Raw genomic sequence first — 21,401 nt, 5'->3', positions numbered from 1 at the left:
ATCACCACCTGCCTCGGGGACCCGACCATGACAGCCCAGGACAGGGCCAGGTTGGTGGAGCTCTGGATCCAGGTGGCCAAGGTAAGATGTGGGAGGCCCTCTGAGCCCCTCTCTGGAGTCGTGGGAACTGCCCCTTCTCCTTTTCCAGCTGTCAGGATTGAAGTTTGTGGTCTGAGCCTTTGCACAGTCCTTAGGCCCCTCCTGCCAGTGTCTCAATGACCTGACTCCTGGTCCCAGTGGTGGGATGCTCACCCCTTCCTGGGCTCCTTCCTTGGCTTGAGCTAAAATCCTCCTCCCTGGGAGTGTTCCTCATCAGGGTCTAGCTGTGCTCTTCTCAGGTTTCCAGAGCCTCTGTCTCATCCAGGACAGGGGACGTCCATGAGGTGACCAAAGCCAGAGGAAGCAGGGCTCCAGCTCCCCTCACAGCTCATTCCCTTCCCTTCCCCAGGAGTGCAAAGGCCTGAGGAACCTTTCATCACTCCATGCCATCCTCTGGGCCCTGCAGAGCCCCTCCATTCAGCGTTTAAAAAAGACGTGGGGACGGGTGTCCAGGTGCGTAGGCCTCTCTCCATGCGTCACCACCTGGGTGAACCAGACACCCCCCCACAGGGCTGCCACTGCCCTTCAGTAAGCTGGGACATCCTGGGAGACAGTGAACCCTGGGGACAGGGTCTGACCTGGTTGGGAGGCTTGGAGTCTTTCTGGAAACTTAGGCCAGTGGTTCTGCTTTAGGAATCAGTTTCCCTAAGTGCCAGACCCTGGCTCGAACTAAATTGAACATTTTCAAGGGTTTGCTTTGCAGCAACAGAACTCTCTGTCCACCTGAAATCAAGACTGTTTAAAACAGATTTGTTCAGTAGATAAGAGAACGAAGGCCCCAGGTGACAACAGGAGAGCTCCCTCCCCAGTCCCAGAGACCTCAGGGCTCAGAGCACACATTGAAAACGCTCATCCAGGCTGTCTGGATAATTCTGGGTTTTCAAACAAAAGGGATTTACCCTTAAACCACCCCACAGTGTTTCTTTCCTTTTTTCCCTCCTCAGGAGGAACTGCCAAAAATTTAAAACCTTGTGCAAAACGGACCAGCGGGAGAGCAGGAAGCTGCTCATGGAGGTGCGTGGAGGCTGGAGATCTGGAAGGAGGGGAGGGGAGGGGGGAGGAGGGACCAGGCAGAGTGTGCTTTGGCTAGTTTTTCACTGAAAGTTTCTCTGAGACATAACGGTCTGTTTTGTCCAGATTGACAGGAAGCAGGTGGTGTGAGCTGCAAGGGCAGGTGGGGACTGTTTGGGGCAGGAGGCCTTGGTCACGGGATAGAGTGGTGTTTTTTGGACTGTTCCAGGAGGTGAGGAGCTGGCAGAATGAGCAGGTCTCTAGCTTCCATGCGGGCCCATCAGCTGGCCCTCATCTTCCTCCAGGCTGGCGGGTGGATGGAGTGGGTGGGGGTTCCTTTCCTCCTAAAGCAGCCCGGTCTGTCCTCAGGAAGCCAGGTCCCTGCTGCTCCTTCTATCTGCACTGCACCTCTCAGGGAAGGGCACTCTGCCTGCCCCAGGGACGGGCACTGTGTGGTCACACAGGCCAGGTGGACACAGGGGCTGCCCAGCCTTGGAACGAATGGTGGATCTGGCACAGAACTGTGTGCTCTCTGGGACTCTGCACTCTATCCCGATAGTGGTTACTGCTGAAAACTCAGTGAGAGTCTCCCCAGGTGACTTGTTGATAAGGATACACCCCAGATGGCAATGAGAATTATCGGGGAACCTACAGATTCTTAATGGACCTTCCTGGCAGGACATTAGAAGGTTCCAAGTAAAAAAGGATGCAAATGTCACCATCACCCAACGCCCTGGTCACCCCCTACACTGTCACTCAGATGTGGCACAAGGGGGTCCCCTTCCTGAGTGAATGAAGGAGGAGTTCTGTGCAGGGACCATCCTGAGGGGATCCTAGGGAGCTGAGGCCTTTGGCATGGCCTCAGGTCCAGCTGGAGTCAGAAAACCCCAGGGGTTGGGACAGGCAGAAGCCAGTTGGATATGCCCCCTGAGACACCTTGTGCCTCCCGATCCATGGCTCAGGCTGACTGAGGGCCTCAACACACCCCGAGAGTCCAGAGGACAGGGCCTTGGTCAGAGGTGTGTCTGGAGGAGGAGTGAAGGCCGGGGGCCAGGGCCTCTGGCTGGGAGGGGGAGTGGTCTCTCCTCTGTGGCCCCTGAGCAAGTCACCACCCCTCTGTGGGCCTCGGTCTCCTCATCTGGGAAATGGAGGGAGATGATCTGTGGTGCAGGCCTCACAGGGGTGATGAGGTACAAGGGGGAGAGGAATGTGCAGCGGCTTTGTGCTCCTCCTCCTCGAGGGGGGAGGGGAGAGCACTGGTGACAGTCAGATGACACAGTCCTCAGGGGACCCTGGGAGGCATGGGAGTCCTCCTCACACTTTCTTGAGGAGGAGAGAGGCTTAGGGGCCTAGGCAGGCCTGAGGGCACAGAGGAGGGAGTGTTGGAGCTGGGAGTGATCTAGAATCAGATCACTCTGGAATGGGAGCCGCCATAGACATCAGATGTCCAGGGTCCAGGATCAGGGGCCTGGGAGACACGGGGAAGGTAGCATGGCCTCCCTGAGCCTGTCCTTGACCCTGCAGGAGGTGAACTCTGTGTGGGCCACCCAAGAGATGGACCCCCAGGGAGCCCAGGAGAGGCAGCAGCAGCAGGTGAGGGGGCCTGAGGGGGAGGGTCCAGGTGTCAGAGGAGGGGGTCTCACCCCTCACGGCTGGAGGCCTCCCCAAGAGAGGGGTCCCTCCTCCTCCAGCCCAGCTCCTGGAGCCCCAGAGCCTGAAATGCCTGCCCTGGAAGTGACCAGGAGGAGGCCTGGAATGGCTGGGCGCAAGATGGATTTGCGGGGGGAGTGGCAGGGACCGCACACCCTGGGATTTGCCAAAAGCCGCCCCTGGTAGCTGACGGGGGACGTTGGGTGGTCCTGGAGGGTGCAACAGGGGGGAGGCTGCTGAGGGTCCTAGGCTGCTCTCTGTGGGAGTCTGCGGTGGGCAGGAGGCTGGGGTGAAGGGATTTGGGGGAGGGTCCATGGGGGCACCTGAGAGCTGGGACTCATCCCCACTCCCACCCTGATTTCACAGGGTGTCGTCCCCTTCCTGGGCACGTTCCTCTATCACCTGAAACTGCTGGACATTGGGATGGAGGATGATCTACAAGTGAGTGAGCCTGGAGGTGGGGCCAGGGAGCAGGATCCTGTGGTTTGGGAGGCGAGAGCCTTGCACTGGGCCCTGAGCTCTCTGTACCTGGCAAACCTCCTCTCATGAGAGCACCATGGCCACCCCTGGGAGCTAGGGAGTCAGAGTCAGGCCCGTCTTAGTGATGCGTGAATGGAGGCTCCGCGTAAGCCCCCTACCAGGCTCTCAGGACTAGTGAAGCTCATAGCTGCCTGCCTGCAAAGCTGCAGGAGGCTGTGTCTGAGCTGGATTCAGCCTCCCCCTTGGGCCCTGCCCCTGGGGGAGTGCCATCAGCCCCTGCAAGTGAGGAAGCACATCTGTGGTCCAGCTGTCCCTTTTTGCCTGAGGCCTCAGTCTTCCCGTCTGTCATCAGAAATGGGTGGGCTGCAAGGTCTCTGGCTTCAGCTCCCCTGTCCCTCCTGCTCTGGAGCCCAGAGCCTGGCCCAGTGTCAAGTTCTCTTTGTGGAAGGTCTGCCCTCTGCCGGGCCCTGACATTCCTGCAGCCTGAGAAGGGGTGGGATGGGGGCTGGTTATGGGCTTAGGGGGCCGTTACTGATGGACATTGGCTGTCTCCCTTCCAGGGAAATCTGGTCAACTTCCAGAAATGGCGTGAGGTCAGCAGCTGTGGGGAGGGTGGGGAAGTGGAAATCACAGACCTCCCGTGGCAAGATGTCACGTGTCCTCATCCCTCGGGTCTTATATTTGTTGGGACAGTTAGATGCTACAAAGCTGGGAATCCCATCACGTTGGCGGGTGCGGGAGGGGCTGGCATCAAGGACACCTTCCTGGATGAGGAACTAATTCAAGCCAACTGTGAGGACAGGCAAGTCCTGAATGGAGTGGGAAGGAAGGAGGGTTCCCGAGTGAGCACAGACCCCAGACCAGATCCTCACTCCGCACAAGTCCCTGGCAGGGTTCCCCACCCGGGACCTGTCTGCATCCTGTCCTTCCTCCCAGAAATACAAAGTCATTAGGAAGATCCAGCTGCTCCAGCAGGCTGCAAGTGAATATGACCTGAATCCCGAGGAGCGATTTGGGGCCTGGTTCCAGGCGATGGAGCCCCTCAGTGTTGATGAGAGGTGAGGGGCACAGGAGTTGGGTGAGGGCAGGCCAGACTCTCTCGGCCGGCCGGCTGCAGAGCGTGGGGCCTGGCTCCCTGATCAGCCCCAGACCTCATTGCGTGGTGACCCATGGGGCACCGGGACTCAGCTGCTGGCAGGCTCTGGGAGGGACACCTGAGGTGCGGCTCCTGGTAGCTCACAGGCCACTCTGTCCTGTAGCTACTGCCTCTCCTGCCGGCTGGAGCCCACACACCAGAAGACGAGCAAAATGCGGCTCTTCAGGAGAAAGAGGAACCGGACATCCTCCAGTTCAGGGCCGAGTGAGTGTCAGGAGCAGCAGCGACTGAATCCAGGGGCTCAGTACAGCTTCGGGCTAAGCATGGGCCTGGATCCCAGCTCCAGTGCTGGCCAGGCCTGGGACAGGCCGCTCCCCTCTCCTCTCTGGGACTCGGTTGCCTCCTCTTAAATGAGTGATGCTAAATGATGCCTCCCCCATCAGGGACAAACGAGGTGCTGTTGATGGACTGAGCACTCGGCACAGGGTTTGGATAAGAGTGTTGTGGGGCAGGGAGGTGTGCCGTGAATCTCAGGAAGGTTCCCCAAAATAGTCTGTTTCTTCTCTTCAGCCACCGTGCCCTTGGCAAGGAGCCATAACCCTCTGGAGACCACAAGTGCAGCTCCTCCTGAGCAGCAGGGCCACTGGGACCCTCGGGGTGCACCGGGTCAGCTCTTCCCCCCCCACCCCAAGTGAAGGAGGACATCTGAAGACTTTCCCTGGTTTCCCCTAAAGCCCCAGGCGGAGGGCACGACCCCCCTCCAAATCCCTGACATCTGCACCCCAGGGACTGTTTATCCATTGAGGAGGAGCATTAGTATATGTTTAAGAGTAAATATCAGATTTGAATGTTGCAGTAAGTTCTGTTTCTGTCACAGCCTGGGTGTTGTGGTGTGGTTCTTTCACTGCTTATGCTCATGTAAATGAGACACAGAATCTCACATTCCGCCTTGAATTAAGAACTCATGTATGGTCAGAGCTTATGGTATGTGGGAGAAGGGAGGACGGCCAGTCCCCTCCCTGGCTACTGAATGACACCCTCAAGTCCCCCTTCCTCAGAGGACAGGTGCATTTCAGTGTGGTTCACCTGGGCCAGGAGCAGAGACAGCCCCTCAGATCTCCCTGGATGTAGAGGTTGGAGGGACTTTCCCAGGCAGAGCAACAACCACTGAAATGTAGATGTCTTTCAAATACCACTTGCCAGGACCATGTCCTTCCCCAGGGCAGCGGCTGTCTTTCTACAGCTTTCCAGGAAGAAGGATGTTTTCTGCTTCTCCCATTGAGGTTTCTTTTGACCAACTATTGGAAGTTACCGTTTTCTAATCAGTCTCTAGATTTGCATCAACACTAAATGAGGAAAAAATGTAAAAAGATAAAAGTTTGCATGTGGAAAAGACAAGGCCAGAGGAAGACCATGTGCTGATGGACTAAGGGCCGACAGGACATCCCCATCAGGCCGCCTCTAGGGCTCCCTGTTCACCCTTCGCCTAGATTGGAATCCTCCTGGGATCCTGGCCCATGCCATGGAAGTCCTTTTCCCACTTGTTTCATATCCAGAGGAAAAGATTCATGAGGCAGCTTTTAAACCTACAATAGGACTTTCTTCCATAAACCTCGCCACTCCCTGTGAACTAGGATTTCCAGCATCCCCGCATTTCCTTATATGATTCTTTTTGGGCAGAAATTCCGTAGAAGGCCCCCAGCCTCTCTGTCAGGTACATCGTGGCCATTCCTCCCTGGCTGGGCCTGATGGATCGGGGTGACCTCTGGTTTGCCAAGATAATAGACCTTAATCCTGGCCACTGAATGACCCACACTGTCCATTGCTGCCTAGGGTGACATCTGGGACCTTGGTGTTCTGAGGTCCATGGTCTCAGACAGTCACTAGTTTACACACTCAGTCGTGTTGTTACTGACTTGTCCCAAAGGGGCAGCTGGGCCTGAGCGCATAGAGCACGTAGCCCCTGGGATGACTGTGTTCTTTTCCCCAGTCTGTGCTGTGGTTATGTGGATGTGTGTTACAGGGATGTGAAACTTGCCTGTTGGGAGTTTTGAAAGATGAGGCACGAGAGGGGCAGGTATAGGAGTGGGTCCAGCAGGGGAATGCAACCCATCTTAGACAACACAGACACAACAGACACAAACTTACCAATTAAAATACTGAAACGCTTCCCACATGGGTGGTAAACAGACACTACTCTGAGCTCACACCCAGAATCCACCCTACGACTAGGAGCTAAAGGGTTACCACCCGGCATTTTGAACATCATGCCCTGGAAACACCCTGTAAGACAAGGGCCATTGTCTTGAATTCCTTGGTACTTCTTCCCCCTCCTTTCTGAAGGCTGCAAGTGTCACCCAGGGACGCCTTTTCAGTTCAGCCAGATGCAGAGTAGAAATCCTGGTTCCCACAGCACAGGCCCTTCCTGCCAGGGCACTGCCATCCAGGAAAGAAAGAATTCACAGCTTGGTGTAGACATGTAAACACACACAGGCATATCCCACCCAAACATCAAGATGCATGAACTAGTAAGAGAGTAAAAGCCACTTCAGAAACACATCAAGCAATTGCAAAAAAAGGGTTTTTTAAAGATCCTGACTCCAATAAAATGCAAAACCAGGAAATCATCTTGAGAAAACTGGGGGACTTTGGATACTGACCAGATAGTTGATTATAGGAATGACACTTTTATTTTTGTGTGTGATAACATTAGTGTGTTTGTGTTCAAAAAATCCCTTATCTGTAAGAGAAACTGAAAATATTTATAGCTGAAATGATGTGCTCTCAGTCATCTCAGCTGGTTAACTCTAGCGGGGTGGGTGTGAGGATAAACGAAGCCAGATGGTATACGAGTTGATAATTTTTGAAGCAAGTGACAGGTTCACAGAGGTTGATTTTCCTCTACTCTGAGATTTAGAGATTTTTGAAAACTTTCAGAACACAATTTTGATACAAATAGTATACTCGGTGTTCACATTACAATGTTACAAATTAAAACATTGATTGAAAATATAAAGGAATGCTTCTCCTTCCTGACCTAAGGAAGCTCTCTCTCAGTCTCGTTCTGTGAATGACCTGATGATGCCACCAACTGTTCACTTACCACATGTTTGTGGAGTAATTCCTATGTGCTCTGTGCTGTGTGCAAGGCGAACACATTTCCACGACTCTGGATCTAGTGTGGGAAGGAAGGCAATGAGTCTGCTGCCAAGGTTCTCTACGGGGAAAATAATGCCCCCAGGGGGTATGCTCATTTTTAAGATTCCAAAATCAAAGCTACACAGGTTTGCCAGGTAACAAACAAGAGATACTTAATTCATGATACAGAAATGACCTATGTCTGAATTAACATGTGACAAAGAAGAGAAAGATTGATGGATTTTATGTTAAAATTAGATGCAAAATCATAGTTCTGGCCCCTGGCCTAGTGGTTAAGTTTGGCAAGCTCTGCTTTGGCAGCCCACGTTCTGTTCACAGGTGTGGACCTACAACACTCAGCAGCTATGCTGTGGCGGTGACCCACATACTAAGTAGAGGAAGATTGGCAACAAATGTTAGCTCAGGGTGAATCTCCCTCAGCTAAAAAAAAAAAAAAATTACATGCAAAATCAGAATAATTTATGGAATCAGATTTAATATATATTAAAAGATAAATCTCATTCAAGTAGGTATCATCTCTTCATTGAGTTAACACTCAATGAAAAAACAGATATAAGTTCAAAACACTAATTCCTCAGCATCGATTATCCTATCAATTTTAATATAAAAAGGAAGAAAAATCATGGTAAATAAAAATTGATGTTATCATGAAAGGTAAAGATCACGACGGACGTTACAAAGAGATGCTGTGAGAGTCAAGCCTGTCTCATGGGGAATTTCTCAACCACATCACTCTCTTTTTCTTCAGCACCCATGTTGCTTTTCTCACTGTGTTTTCAGGATGCCTTTCTTGGCTCCTTGCTCTCTCTGCCTCCCGGGCAATCTCGTCTGTCCTCGAGGCCACAGTCACTCCCTCCCATGCTTTTCTTCACTTTCTGTGTCTGTCTCCTGATATCTCCAAAAGATGCTCGTTGCCTGCAGAGGGGCTATGAGAGACCCAGACCCAAACCAGGACTCATCTCTGCCCAATATGGACACTGGCCAGGGGTGGGCTCAGGGCTGGTGTGCAGACCCCTCAGCTTCAGCCACGGCCCAGGGATTCACCTGGACCCCCCAGTGCAACTGTTTTTAAGGTATTTGTGAATCCAAAGGACTTAAGAGTTCTCCTTCACTGCTGCAGGCCTGGAGTCCCTGCAGTCTCCTGTATCCACAGACTTGCTGGGGATTCTCCAAGGTCTCCTCCCATTGACTGCACATGACCTCACTGCCAGGATGGGAAGCGATTCTAGTAACTGACCTCTGGAATATACAGCTGCTCAGCCTTCAGACTGCATAGAACTTCAGTTTTCTACTTGGTTTTAGTTTCATGGTCTCATTGTTTCTACTATGAAGTTAGGACATATTTTTTGAGCTTTCTCTTTAAAAACAGAATAAAATGCAAAATTGGAACAAAGAGGAGGATGAAGACTACCATCCATGGAGAATGTTCGCAGCTCATTTGGATATTGCACCCTCTTTCTCTCCCTGGAGAAATGTGTCTCAAATCATACTGTCCATTACAATCATTGCAGAGTTTTTATAACTCAGATTGCTGGAACTCAACCCAAGTAGGTCTGGGGAGGCAACGGAGAATTTTCATTTCTAAGACGTTCCCAGCTGATGTTGATGCTGCTGATATAGGCATCAGACGTTGAGAACGGGATTCTGGGACACTATCAAGCTGATGTGTCACTATCAGTGCAAATCCAGACCAACTTGCCTCCTCCGTCTTGCTTAAGGATGTTATTCTCTTCCCTTCTCTATCATTGACAACTATACACATGCTGGTACCCTGTAACCTACGTTATTGGGACACAGAGATCCAAGGACTCCATAACTCCTTTGAGTGTCCCATCTCTAATGAAATCACGCACTCTTCCACCCTTAGATACTCACTTCCACACCCAGAGCCTGTTTTCACCCAAAATTCTCCTGCTTGTAAATCAGTAACTCAGAAACACCACATTCTCACCACAAATTTCCACATTTCTAGTTTTTACACAAAGAACTCTACCGTATACAACCATTCTTTAAGAAAATAGATTACTCCAGTTAGAGTATCTTAACAAGGCTCTCTTCCTTCTCTCTTCCTATTCCTCCATATTAATCTTGGATTCTGTGGTCCATCATTTCAATAACCCACTGACAACGCTCCCTAATTCTTTACTCTCATCATATCTGCCCTGCAAGCCTCTGACTTTGGATGATTCCAAATTCCTGCCAGGCCATGTTGACACCTGCACTGAGGATCACCGCTGAAGAGAGAGCACACGAGGAGCCTGGGGGTCCCAACAGAGAATCAGCAGCAACCAATGGGCCTCCATGCATTCGCTAACGCTTCCTGAATGCTCTGTTAATTTCTTTCCATTTCTTGAGTTCCATAAAACTATTTTCTCTTGACCTACTTCATATCTCACAGACAAATTGTTAACCACCACACAAGAACTATTTCACACTCTAGTCATCAGATCTAGAAATTTTCCGCATAAGCAATTCATTTATCACACCATTTCTGTTGTTTTATACAGATATATTTCTTTCTTAGCTAAAACCATTCTGATTTTCATCTCATCTTTCCATTTCAATGACCTCATGCTTTCAATATTCGCAGTACTTTCAATCACCTCCCTACTGGGATCATGCCTCATGTTTCAAATATGCACAAATCTCTACCATCTACAAACCAATCCCTTATCCATTGTTCCTAATGCTCCTCACCCTCGATGTCCTCCCTCTCCCCCTTCTGCCAGGGACTCATTGTGAAAAGTTCACTTACATCCCAATGCCTCTGTTTCCACACTGGCAACCCATCCCATGTCCCCATTCTGTGGATGCTTCTCTTGCTAAGCTCACAGGTCATGGCTCTTACTATTCCAATGTGGCCTTTTCATTATTTGTCTGCCATGTCCTGCAGTAGCATGTGACTTTGTGGCCTTCAATTTCCTTTAGAAAGCTCATTTGTCCTTGGGATCCACCAGTGCTACACTGTCCTTCTCCTGCTCCAAACTTCCTGAGTTACTTCTTGGCTTCTCTTTATAACCAACCCACAATGCCTGATGCTTCCCAGACATCAGCCCTGCTCTGACATCTGCTGTCCACCTGCACCCTCCTACTAGGCAATCATATCCATTTCCCTGGCTTCAAATATCACTAATGAGCTAAAAATGTTCAAAGAATCAGCACAGATCTGACTCTGCCCCCCAGACCCAAGTATGTACCTGCCCACTCAGCCCATCAGTGATGACTCGACTCACAGTGTCCAGGTTCCAAATTGAAAAAAACACTTTCCCAAATAATTCACTTCTCTCTCAGTGTTCCCAAATTCACTTGTTTGTGCTAATATCCTGTCTGTCCCTGAGTGTCATTCTGGACACTCTGCCACCCCACATTCATGTCAATGAACCATCCATCCACCCTCCTGAATCCTCCTACAGATTCTTCACTTTTGAATCATTTCTAATCACCTTTCAGAAATGACACAAAATACCATTCCCACACAGTGAACTCTCCTGCTCTAGCAACCTAAATTACAAAACTCCATTTTTCCTCTTTGTTGATATTTTTTTCTACTTTACTTATATGTGCATCATCTCTTTCTTTCAATATTCAGTTCTCACTAAATGGGATACTCCATATAGACATGACTAATGTAGATTTTCTAGATGTTTCCCTCAACAGTGTTCTCATATGGCTTTGCACACAAAAAGAGCTCATATATTATATCTGTCTATCTACCTACCTACCTACCTACGTAACTACCTACCTACCTATCTAATTCAAATACTAAAAGTTCACTTCCTGAAATATTTTAAACCCATCCACTTAACTACATTTATGCAAAGATATCAAGTTTTTTTGGTATACTGCAATAAATTGGCAATTACAGCTTAAGATTTCCAAATCCTCTCTCCCTGTAATCAGCCAACGAGATTCTAGTTACAGTGATCTGTTTAAAATGTAAAACTGATCAGTTCACCTTACCTTTTAAATCCTCAATTTCTGTCTTCAGCAGATATTTTTCCTGTTGTCCTATCATAATTATTAATACTACCCTTTTCATTCCTCAATATGTTCCAGTTTGGAGAGAAAACTATTTGGTCATTCTATTTATAGAGCACCTACTACATGCAAAACTCTGGTGTAAAACCTGTGATCTACAAAAAAGCTAAACAGACTCACCGCCCCTGTTTGACCTAGTCTTAACGCGAGGAAAGACATAATAAACTGCAAAGAATTTATAACATGCCATGTGGAAATAACCACTGTGATGACCTATAGGGCAGAGAGAGAGAGTTTGAGCTTGAGTACATTTTCAAGGCTAGCTGTGTTTGTGTGTGTGTGCGCGCGTGCATGTGCTGATGCATGCTGCCAGATAGGATGAGTTGCTTTCTCCTGTGGGGTGGGGGAGCCTCCTTTGCTTTGGGAAAGTTCCTCTCTGTGCACCTACTATGGACTTTGTCATCCACGTGTATTAGTCACGGTTGTCTAGAGAAACAGAAATAGAATATATATAAACATAGAGATGTGGAGATGTATTACAGGAATTGGTTCTCGAGGTTATGGAGGCAGAGAAGTCCCACAATCTGGCATCTGCAAGCTGGAGAACCAGAAAAGCTGGTGGTATAACTCAGCTGAAGTCTGAAGGCCTGAGAACCAGCACCTCTAATGTCCAAGGGCAGGAAACAATGGGCGTCCCAGGTCAGGAGGAGAGAGTGAACTCACCCTTTCTTTTCCTTTTTGTTTAAACTAATTCTTGCTCATATAACAGTATTTTTGATGTTTCATATAGGAATCTAGCTTCCTTTCACATTACTCAACTTATTTACCAGTTGTAAACTTTATAAGTTATGTCCCACTCAAATAATAGATTTTCTCTTCTTCTCTAATATTACTTACCTCTTATTCTTTTGATTCTCATTTTTTCATGACTGTGCTCTCCAGTGCCACACTGAATCACAATAATGTTTGCCAGGAGCATTTTCCTCTTCTTAAGTGTAGCGTAAACACCAGATAAATTCCTTGTCAGGGCAGAGCAGGCATCTAAGAGAGAGAAAGTAAAAACGTGCAGGGGAATCACTTCTACCTGGAAGTCAACAGCCTTGCTTCTCTTGGCTGTTTGGAGCTGGAGATGCTATGACAATGTGGCCAGCTGAGAATCAGAGGATCTCTCTCTAGTCCCAGGAATTAGTCCTGGTCAAATCTCTCAACCTCTTTAGACCTCATTTTCTTCACCTGTAACATGAAGAGTTGGATGAGTCTTTTTGAGTTCTGAAATCCAGTGATTCCAAGATACCCTGCATCTAGATACACTTAACAAAGATCAGAGAGAATTTTCAGTTGTCTTCTTCTGCGTCAACATTATTATCCATATCCCCACTTCGAGACATATCAAATGTCTACTTTTGCATGACACTGATAAAACAGGTTCCATACCAAATCGCTGTTCACTGGGATAACAAATCTATAGTTAATTGTTTAGAGGTAAGTATAGAGATGGGCCCTGCTGGAACCAGCAATCAGTGGGCCACAAAGTCTTGCTTTACTTTACAGCAAGGCTATGGAAACATTCCCTAATACACCAGAATTCTTCTGTACTTTGAAAGTATGAAATAAATGGGAGCCTTGAATCCATGGTTACGAGTTAATAAGGATATGATTTTTAAAATTTTACTAATGATGCCATTTGCCTAGTATGGGGCTGTTCTCTGGTGAGTCAAGAGCAGATGTATTCAAGGCCACTTTCATTCCTTTAATAAATATTTACTCAGCGCCTACCACTTGCTGCAAGATAGCAGTGAATTACCCTAAGAACATTTATATTCTAGTAGGGTGACACAGACCGTAAACAAAAAGAGAATCTTGAGGTGATCAATAAAGTTACATATACATCAAACATTTTTCATTCTGGACTATTTTTCACCCTTTCCCTTCTTTTACTCTTTCCCAGAACTCTAAGCATGGACTTGAAAACCCAGAAAGCATGGGTCCCATGTTTCTTCTCGCAAAACCCCTCTTTCAAAGACATAGTGTTTATCATCTGAGAGTATGTCTCTTTAAGACTAAGTTCCTATGAATAAGCATTATTTCATCACTTTCTTGAGAGGACAGATAATATTATGAAGGGAAAACAAAATATCATGTGGGATTTATACTCGAAATGATGTTTCCACTCTAATTGTGTTATTTAATGTGGTGTGATTTGGGGCAAGTCGGTTACTCCTTCAGTGTCAGAGGTAATAATACCCTGAAAAGCATTCTATAGAGATTAAATGAAACAAAGTATGAGAAACTGCTTTGTAAATTGCAAAGCCATCTATTTCAGCTTATTTTTTCTAATAATATTTTCATTTATCCAATCCTTTTTGACTCTACACAACCTGCCTAGACTGAGTTTTATCATTTATTCAACCATAATAATGGGTCAAAATGGGTGAATATTAGAAATTTCATATGGTTCAACTTAATTAATAGGCCATCACAATATTTAATTTGGTTATAATCACAGTTAAATTTTTCATGTTGCCTTACCATGTGCCAGGCACATTCTAGGCATCTGACATGTATTCACTCATTTAATCCTCACAACAATGCTATGGAGACAATACTATTAACCCCTATTGTATGGATGAGGAATATTAGAGGTTATATAAACGTCCAAGGTCACACAGCTGGTACCCAGGCAGCCTACCTCCAAAGTCTCTTTTAGGGATCCATTAGAGGTTGTGGCGCTTACATTGTAAAAGGATCACCCTGGTTTCTGGTTGGCGAATGGACCAGAGGGGACTAAGCAAGAAAGCACATGACTACTGAAATGATCCGCGCAAGCAATTCTGAATACAGGATTTCTTTCCTTTTTAAGGCTGAATAATATTCCATTGTACAGATGCCCCAGATTTTCTTCATCCTTTCACCCACAGATGCACAATTAGGTAGTTTCCATCTCTTGGCTATTGTGAATAATATTGCGGTGCATTTTGTCAAACGTTTTCCTGGCATTTAGTGAGTTTGAAAAAATTCTCCTTCTACACATTAGTTACTGTAATGAACTTCTTTCTAAATGTATAAAGTTTAAATATTTGTCATTCTACAGAAATACCTTGCCTAATCATGATTTGCGTTGTTATCAGTTCATGAATGATCGAAGATTTTTGTACAAAAACTTGTTATAATGGCTTTTTTTTGCATGTATTCAGGAACCTTGCATAATATGGGTATTCCCTGATTCTTGATTTTTAGTAGAGTTTTCTAGTAAGCCTTTAGGATAGGAAGTATCTTCCTAGATGTGAGGCAGAGAGCAGAAAAATAATAAAGTGATTGTCATATTTAATTACATCAAAAGAAAACTGTCGTTTTGCTAAATTGTTTTTACACACTCTTTGCTTATTTGTAAGAATGGCATATATCGTTTTATTAATGAAAAGAAAATTCAGTAAACAATTTTAACATAAAACAACATCTATTGAGAAATTATATGAAAATTTTAGCAATATGCTGTCATCAGTTTCCTCATCTGCAAAATGGAGATAGATAATACCATCTTCCTATGGGTTGCTGTGAAAATACTCAAGAGTAATGTATGTCAAATACCTATCACCATGTTGGTTGGAAAGTGATGCCCCACTCATTTTTCTACCAGGATGATGAGAGCTTTTTTTATGCTTGAAGTTGGTAGTTTTCAAAATATGTTCTACTGTTGTAAAGTGAATCCTTTTTACAAATTATTTGTAGAGTTAGATGATCACTTTGGAATACAAATTCAGGCTCCCCTGTGTGTGTATGTGTGTGTGTGTGTGTGTGTGTGTGTGTCTATACGCACATCTCTCAAATAATACTTCAAGCCTTATAATGAAATCTACCTTCCCCATTCTTGACTCTGGTTCCAAAAACAACTTCTTTAATTTTCTGGTTGAAAATCTGTATTTCTATATTAGCTACTCATACACTTTTTCATTTTTCATCTTTTGACTATTTATAGTTTCTTTCTTCTCTGAAACAATCAGCATGAAGAGTTCTTACATACATTAAAAACATAATTCCCCTTGCCCAATATAACTATTTAATGAATTAGGATAAATCAAAATTCAATGTCTACTGTTTTATGACATAAGTGTTTACCATTTTATAGCATACAAATCTTATCCAGAGATGTGCTACATCAGATATTATGAACACATTTTCTTTCTCACTTTGTCCTTTGACCTTTTAAATGGTAAAATTCCCTTATTTCTTTGTTGTCTTCCTATGGATTCATCACTGGTTCATCTCCTTCCACCAGAAATTTAAATCTCTTTTCAGTAACTTCTGACGCATGAGACAATTCATGGGCTTCAGGTTTTGCTTGGGGACCTCCCTCTTGGGCTTGAACATATACACAGGCCCACATATACACAGTATGTCTGGAAGGATAGAGGAGAAAAGGATGTTTATCTCTGTGCAAAAGGACTGGGACACAGTGGTAGAGTGAGAATATTTTAGTGACTTTGCACCACTATTTGAAGTTTTCCTATACGTGTATCTACGACGAAGTGGCCTCCCTCCCCCCAGATTTTTAAAATTAAAATAGCGTTATATCCTTATCTACTGGCTTGGCACAGCAAGTTGTAGAGAAATGTGAATATATGATCCAATTTTTTAACGAAATTAAGAACAGCAAACACGCACAAAAAATTTATAATTCTAAATATGGGCACATCATTCTATGAGGCTGTGTAAATGTGGGAAAGGAATGAAGAAAAGCTGTTCAACATCCAGCTACCTGTACAGTCAAGGGTCCACGTAAAGCCCCGCCTCCAGCCCCGCCCCTGGAGCTGATTTCCTCCCACTGTGAAGTCGGCCAGACTTATTCCAGCCCCACCCCCGCCTCTTCCCGCCCCTGGAACTGGTCTCTGCACAGCGCTCGGGCCTGGCTCCGCCCACAGCCTGGTCCCGCCCCTTGCCCCGCCCGCACCCTTGTCGCCGCCCACAGCCCCGCCTCTAGAGCTGGTTTCCACCCACAGCCCCGCCCCTAGACCTGGTCCCTGTCCCTGGTGCTGACCTAGCCCGCGGCCCGGCCTCGCATTAACTCTAGAAACTAGACACCTCCCCCGAGGCTGGGGTGCGCGGCCCCGCCCTGCCCCGCCCCCTGCCCCGCCCCTCACACCGCCTCAACCCGGAGCCCCCAAACGTCCGTCCTTCCCGAACCTGCGTCCTGCCAGAACGCCCGCCCGAGACCGGAAGCGGAAGCGCGGGCGGCGCCGTGGATGGAGCGGGAGTTCTGCGCGGCGTGTCCAGTCTTCTCGGCGCGGACCGCATTCCCGTGGACCTTCGGCCGAAGGGGCGAGGCGCGGTGAGCGGCGGGCGGTCCCGGCTCCGGTCGCGGTCGAGGGAGGGGCCTGGGCCGCGGGCAGCCCCGTCAGGGCCCGGCGTCCCTCCGTCCCCCCGGAGCCCCGTTTCCCCGGGCTGTTCGTCAGGGCGCCCGAGGCTGCTGTTCCTCCCGGCTCCGGACGCCGCCGGCCCCTCCTCAGAGTCCCCGTCACCGTCCTCCGTGTGATTTTGTCCCCAGGGGGCTTATCCGCGTCTGGAGGCGGTGTTTGGGTTGTTACTAATGGGGGCGCTCCTGGCCTCTAGAGGGGGAGGCAGGGATGCTGCTCAGCGTCCTCCGGGGCCCAGGACGGCCTGACAGAGAATCATCCGGCCCCAGATGTCAGTGGTGCCGAGGGTGGGAAACCTGCTCCAGGGCCTGAAAATCTCCCGAGCCCTGAATGAAGTGTGGGAAATGTTTATAAGTCAGCGAGTCACTTACAGGGTCCCTAAATGACAAACTTGTTTAAAGGGTCTGGGGTCACCAAAAAGTCTCTGTCCAGCCAAGTGAGTTGAGCGACACAAGTGCACACAGCACGAAGCTGCTTCCTCCCATCTTGGGGAGCAGGTGACTGGATAGGAATCGGGAAAATCCAGTCTCAGCCAACAGTTACAGTTAAATCAGTTAATACAAAAAAGAAAAGTGAATCGGGTGGCCTTTCCATCCAACACCCTATAAAAGGCCTCAAAAGCTTGTTTCCGTTTTTTTCCCCCCTCAGACACGGAAAGCATCCGTGGAGCTCAAGTTTGAGGTGAAAGCAGGCTCAGAGTCCACCTGTCCTCGCTGATCCATGGATTTCTGTGTGACCAGGTGAGTACCCTGTCGACCTGGTACCAGCAGGTTCCGGCAGCCTCCGCTGTGCAGAAGACCTGCTAGTGGGCTTTCCTGGGCTCAGGTTGTCACCACATGGACACTGAGAGTGAGGGTATCTTGAGAAAAATTATTGATGTTTGATGGATTATATTCAAGTGAAAGATGGTAAGCTGTGTGTGGTTCTGTGTGGTAAATATTTCAGTAAGTACAGTTATATGCAAATAAAAACACATAAAACAAGTATAAATAACTGCAAATGTGTATTATAGTAGAAAATATAGATTTACCGGCATTGCATAATACTCAAAAGTCAGGATTTATATATAATATAAATACAGAAATGTTTTGCATGTGTATGTAGTATTAGAAGACGTCCCATTAAATATTAGCAGGGATACTCAGCAACATTCCTTAGACCCATTCAACTTGACTTCTAAAGTCCTATAAATCCTCTACAAAAATTTGAAATATAGGAGCATTGAGGGAAAAAGATGATTGGAACTTCTTTGTATTAATAACAAATTTAACATTGAATTTGCCAGTAGCCAGATTTATTTTGAGCATTTTTTTCTTTATGACATTTCCAATCATTTCGAGGAGTACTAAGCAACACTGTAGATTACAGTGCAGGGCACTAGTCTCTAAAAAGACTGTCCTCACCACCTTGCCTTCTAAAGGGAATTAACTTTGTTTCTTGAAATTTTTCTGAAATAACGGTCTGGTGATTCACGTTGCAGAGAATCTTGTTAAGTAATTTTGTATTTAGTTGTTGGCCTCTACTAATTGTGTGTGTGTGTGTGTGCCTTTTTCATTCTAGCTTTCCTGTGATGTTCTTGAGGGGAATGTGTGCTTGTCATGCAATAGATAGTCTTTGAGTGTATAATTTATGGTGACCCACCATCCTTGTTTACTCAGGACAGAGGGGTTTTCCAGGACACAGGACGTTTAGTGTTCAAACCAGGGCAGTCCTAGACAAACCGGGATGGTTCCTCATCTGATGAGCCAGGCCCTGGGCCACATGCATGGGGACCTGGAGAACCAGAGAGACCTTGTCCCACCTCCGTGGAATTTATATTGTATTTGGGAATTTGGATTTTAGACAGTTAATGATGAGAGTGATGTGGGAGATTGGCACAAGGTGACTCAACCTGAGGGGACAGGGAAGCCCTCTTGAGAAGGACTGATATTTAGCTTGAGAGCTAGAGATGGGACTGGATTTAGCTAGTTGGAAGGTTAGACTGGAGTGAGGGTGTGGGAGTGTGTTCAAGAGAGCGTTTCAGACAGAAGGACCCGCATGAGGACACCCCTGAAGCAGAGAGCCTGGTGTGTCCATGAACTGAGAAGAGGGATGGCTGAGCCGAGTCAACACAGGGTGAGGGGTGTGAGCCACGCCAGCGAGGGGGGACAGGCAGGACCAGATCAGGGGTGACTTGGGACTCTGTTCTAAGACCAGTGGGAAGACTCTGGAGAGATGCGAGTAGAAGGAGGATGTGATTAGCGTTTGGTCTAAGCACGTGGGTTCAGATGGACTTCATGTTTAAGAATGTAGACTTAAGAGGCGAGATGGGAGGTGCTGGGAATAAGATGAGGAATAAGGTGACTGTTCCCTAGGCCTGGGTGATGGCTGTGGAGCAGGAAAGAAGTAGAAAGAAAAGACCTTGGAGTGTAGAACCGAGAGAAGGTAACGGTACTTTCTTGCCTGCATGTGTCAGATGGCACAGGGCACTGACTGTGCTCCTCGCTGCTGTCCGTGCAGACCTGCAGGCGCCCCCTCACCCAGGTCTGTGTGTTCACCCTTCTTTGTCACTCACAGGCCCCCCTCCACATCCTAAAGGAAGTCAGGCCTTACTTGTGAGGGGGTTGTCTCACATGGGAGACACCGAGGAGAGCCCCTCCAGACATCAGAGCAGCCCCTTCAGCCTCTCCCTCAGCCTCCTCCCTTCCCCTCTCTCGCTTTCCACACCCAGAAGGACCCCTGCTCAGTATTCCATGTCCCCAGGTTCTCCCTCCCCCAGGCTTGAGAAGGGTGGGGCAGCCACTGGGGTGGACATCATCTGCACCTTCCACTCTGACCCCCGCTGGTCCAGGGCTGGACAGAGAGCGACTCTACTGGGAGCTGAGCCATGAGACCCAGGGCGTCACCCACCTGGGCTCCCTCACCCTGGACGGGGACAGCCTCTACGTCAGTGGTGAGGGGCTGTGCTACAGCCACACTGTCTCTCCCAGTCAGAGTTCTGTGTTGCCTCCGTTGCTCTAAAGTGAGCTATGATCCATCTCTCTATGCTCCTGGTCTGGGATCAGTCTTCTCATCACTGTGTGATCACTGGGTCCAGCCACCTTCCATCTCGTTGCCTCCCCCCTGAACACCACTCCCCACTTCCCCTCTGCTTTCCCCTCTGATTTTCCCACAAAGCTCCCTACATCCTCCCTCTCCCTTAATCCTTTATGTTCACCCCAGCTCTTGCTCAGCTCCTCTCGCCTTCTCTCCACAGATTACACCTATGGAGCTGCAGCCCCGACTACCACCAGTGAGTATTCCTGGCCCTGACATCCTGGGTCCCGTCCGCATTTGGGGTTGGGGAGCACTTGTTCTCCTTCACCCGCTGTCCTTGGTGAGGGAAGCACCTGGAAGGGCCCTAATTCATCTCTTCTCTCCCTCCCGGGTTCTGGTGGAGAGTCCCAGCCCAGTGTGAGAAAGCCTTAGACACAGACGTGTTCTCCACCACATTCTGACCCCACGTGGTTTTCACTTTAATTCTCCTAAAGCCCCGCCCTTGGTCCTCCTTTTCCAGGTATCCCATCCGTCTGTCCAGTGTTCTGCCCGTCCATGTGTCTCTCCTCTGTGTTCAGTCTCTCTTGTTCACCTATCTCTCTCTCTTGGGCTCCTCTCATCCACAGGCTTGCTCATCCCTCTACTCACACAGTCACCCCTCCCCTCACTCTCATTTATGCTTCACCTGTGAATGGTGGTCCTGGGACAGCCACTGCTGGAGCCCGGGTGAGCCTGGGGGCTCCTCCCACTCTGTCCCTCCCTGATGACAGCCCTCGCCACAGCTCCCGAGCCGGCCACCACGTCCCTGCATACTTCATCATCACCTGTGCCACCAGAAGCCACCACAGGTATCTGGGGGCCCCTTTTCCTTCCCAAGAGAAGCTCTCCAGCCCCACTCCTCCACCAGCCGGTTGTGATCCAGGAGCTGGGAAGCCAGGGTGTGAAATTCTGGTTTTAGGGCAATCATGCTGATCACAAAGATTATACCGACGGTTCAGTCTCAGGCCAGCCCTCAGAGAGCCCCGAGTCTTGTGAAATTAACACACCATTATAGTACAGTGTGGGATGTTTCGGGGAGAGGCGCCTGGCATCATTTGGAGGGGAAGAGCTTGCTAGAGAAAGTTTCACCAGAATGGAGTCTTTAAGAATAAGTAGTAGGGACCCTGGCAACTAGAGGATGAAGGGTTTTCCTGGCCCAGAAGATTCCATGATCAAAGGCTCCGGCCTGAAACAACATGCCCTATGGGGAGAATTGAAATGAATTTGGGTTGCGTGAAGCATGGAGTTTAACCCGCAGTAGATGGATAAAATGAGACTGAAAGGTCAGCAGGAGCCAGATTGAGTAGAGCCTTGAGTGCCAGGTCAAGAAGGTTGAACTAAACACTGAAGGCCATAGGGAGCCATGGGTGGTACTAGAGCAGTGGTGGCCCTAGTGAGGTATTCATTTCAGAAAGATTCTTCTAGTAGTCATGTAGAACATTCTTTAGACAGAGCATCCAGTG

The 21,401-nt window shown here is 48.2% G+C and overlaps 1 protein-coding gene and 1 long non-coding RNA gene across 2 annotated transcripts; both read left to right on the top strand.

Moving 5' to 3' along the window:
• Window positions 1-503: 503 nt before the first annotated feature.
• Window positions 504-3,156, top strand: LOC131403151 (uncharacterized). Its single transcript, XR_009219237.1, has 4 exons — window positions 504-552; window positions 1,044-1,113; window positions 2,635-2,703; window positions 3,127-3,156. It is a non-coding gene; the product is annotated as an uncharacterized LOC131403151 (long non-coding RNA).
• A 23-nt stretch (window positions 3,157-3,179) lies between these two features.
• On the top strand, window positions 3,180-5,184 carry LOC131403148 (ral guanine nucleotide dissociation stimulator-like). Its single transcript, XM_058537479.1, has 4 exons — window positions 3,180-3,201; window positions 4,177-4,298; window positions 4,500-4,600; window positions 4,907-5,184. The coding sequence occupies exons 1-4, from the start codon at window positions 3,184-3,186 to the stop codon at window positions 5,029-5,031; spliced, it is 366 nt and encodes a 121-aa protein (XP_058393462.1). The 5' UTR covers window positions 3,180-3,183; the 3' UTR covers window positions 5,032-5,184.
• Window positions 5,185-21,401: the final 16,217 nt, after the last annotated feature.

The sequence above is a fragment of the Diceros bicornis genome, unplaced genomic scaffold (assembly GCF_020826845.1).
Source record: "Diceros bicornis minor isolate mBicDic1 unplaced genomic scaffold, mDicBic1.mat.cur scaffold_55_ctg1, whole genome shotgun sequence".
In the NCBI taxonomy this organism is placed as follows: domain Eukaryota; kingdom Metazoa; phylum Chordata; class Mammalia; order Perissodactyla; family Rhinocerotidae; genus Diceros; species Diceros bicornis.
Note: the sequence above shows the minus strand (reverse complement) of the source record. Positions and strands in the feature narration are given on the sequence as shown.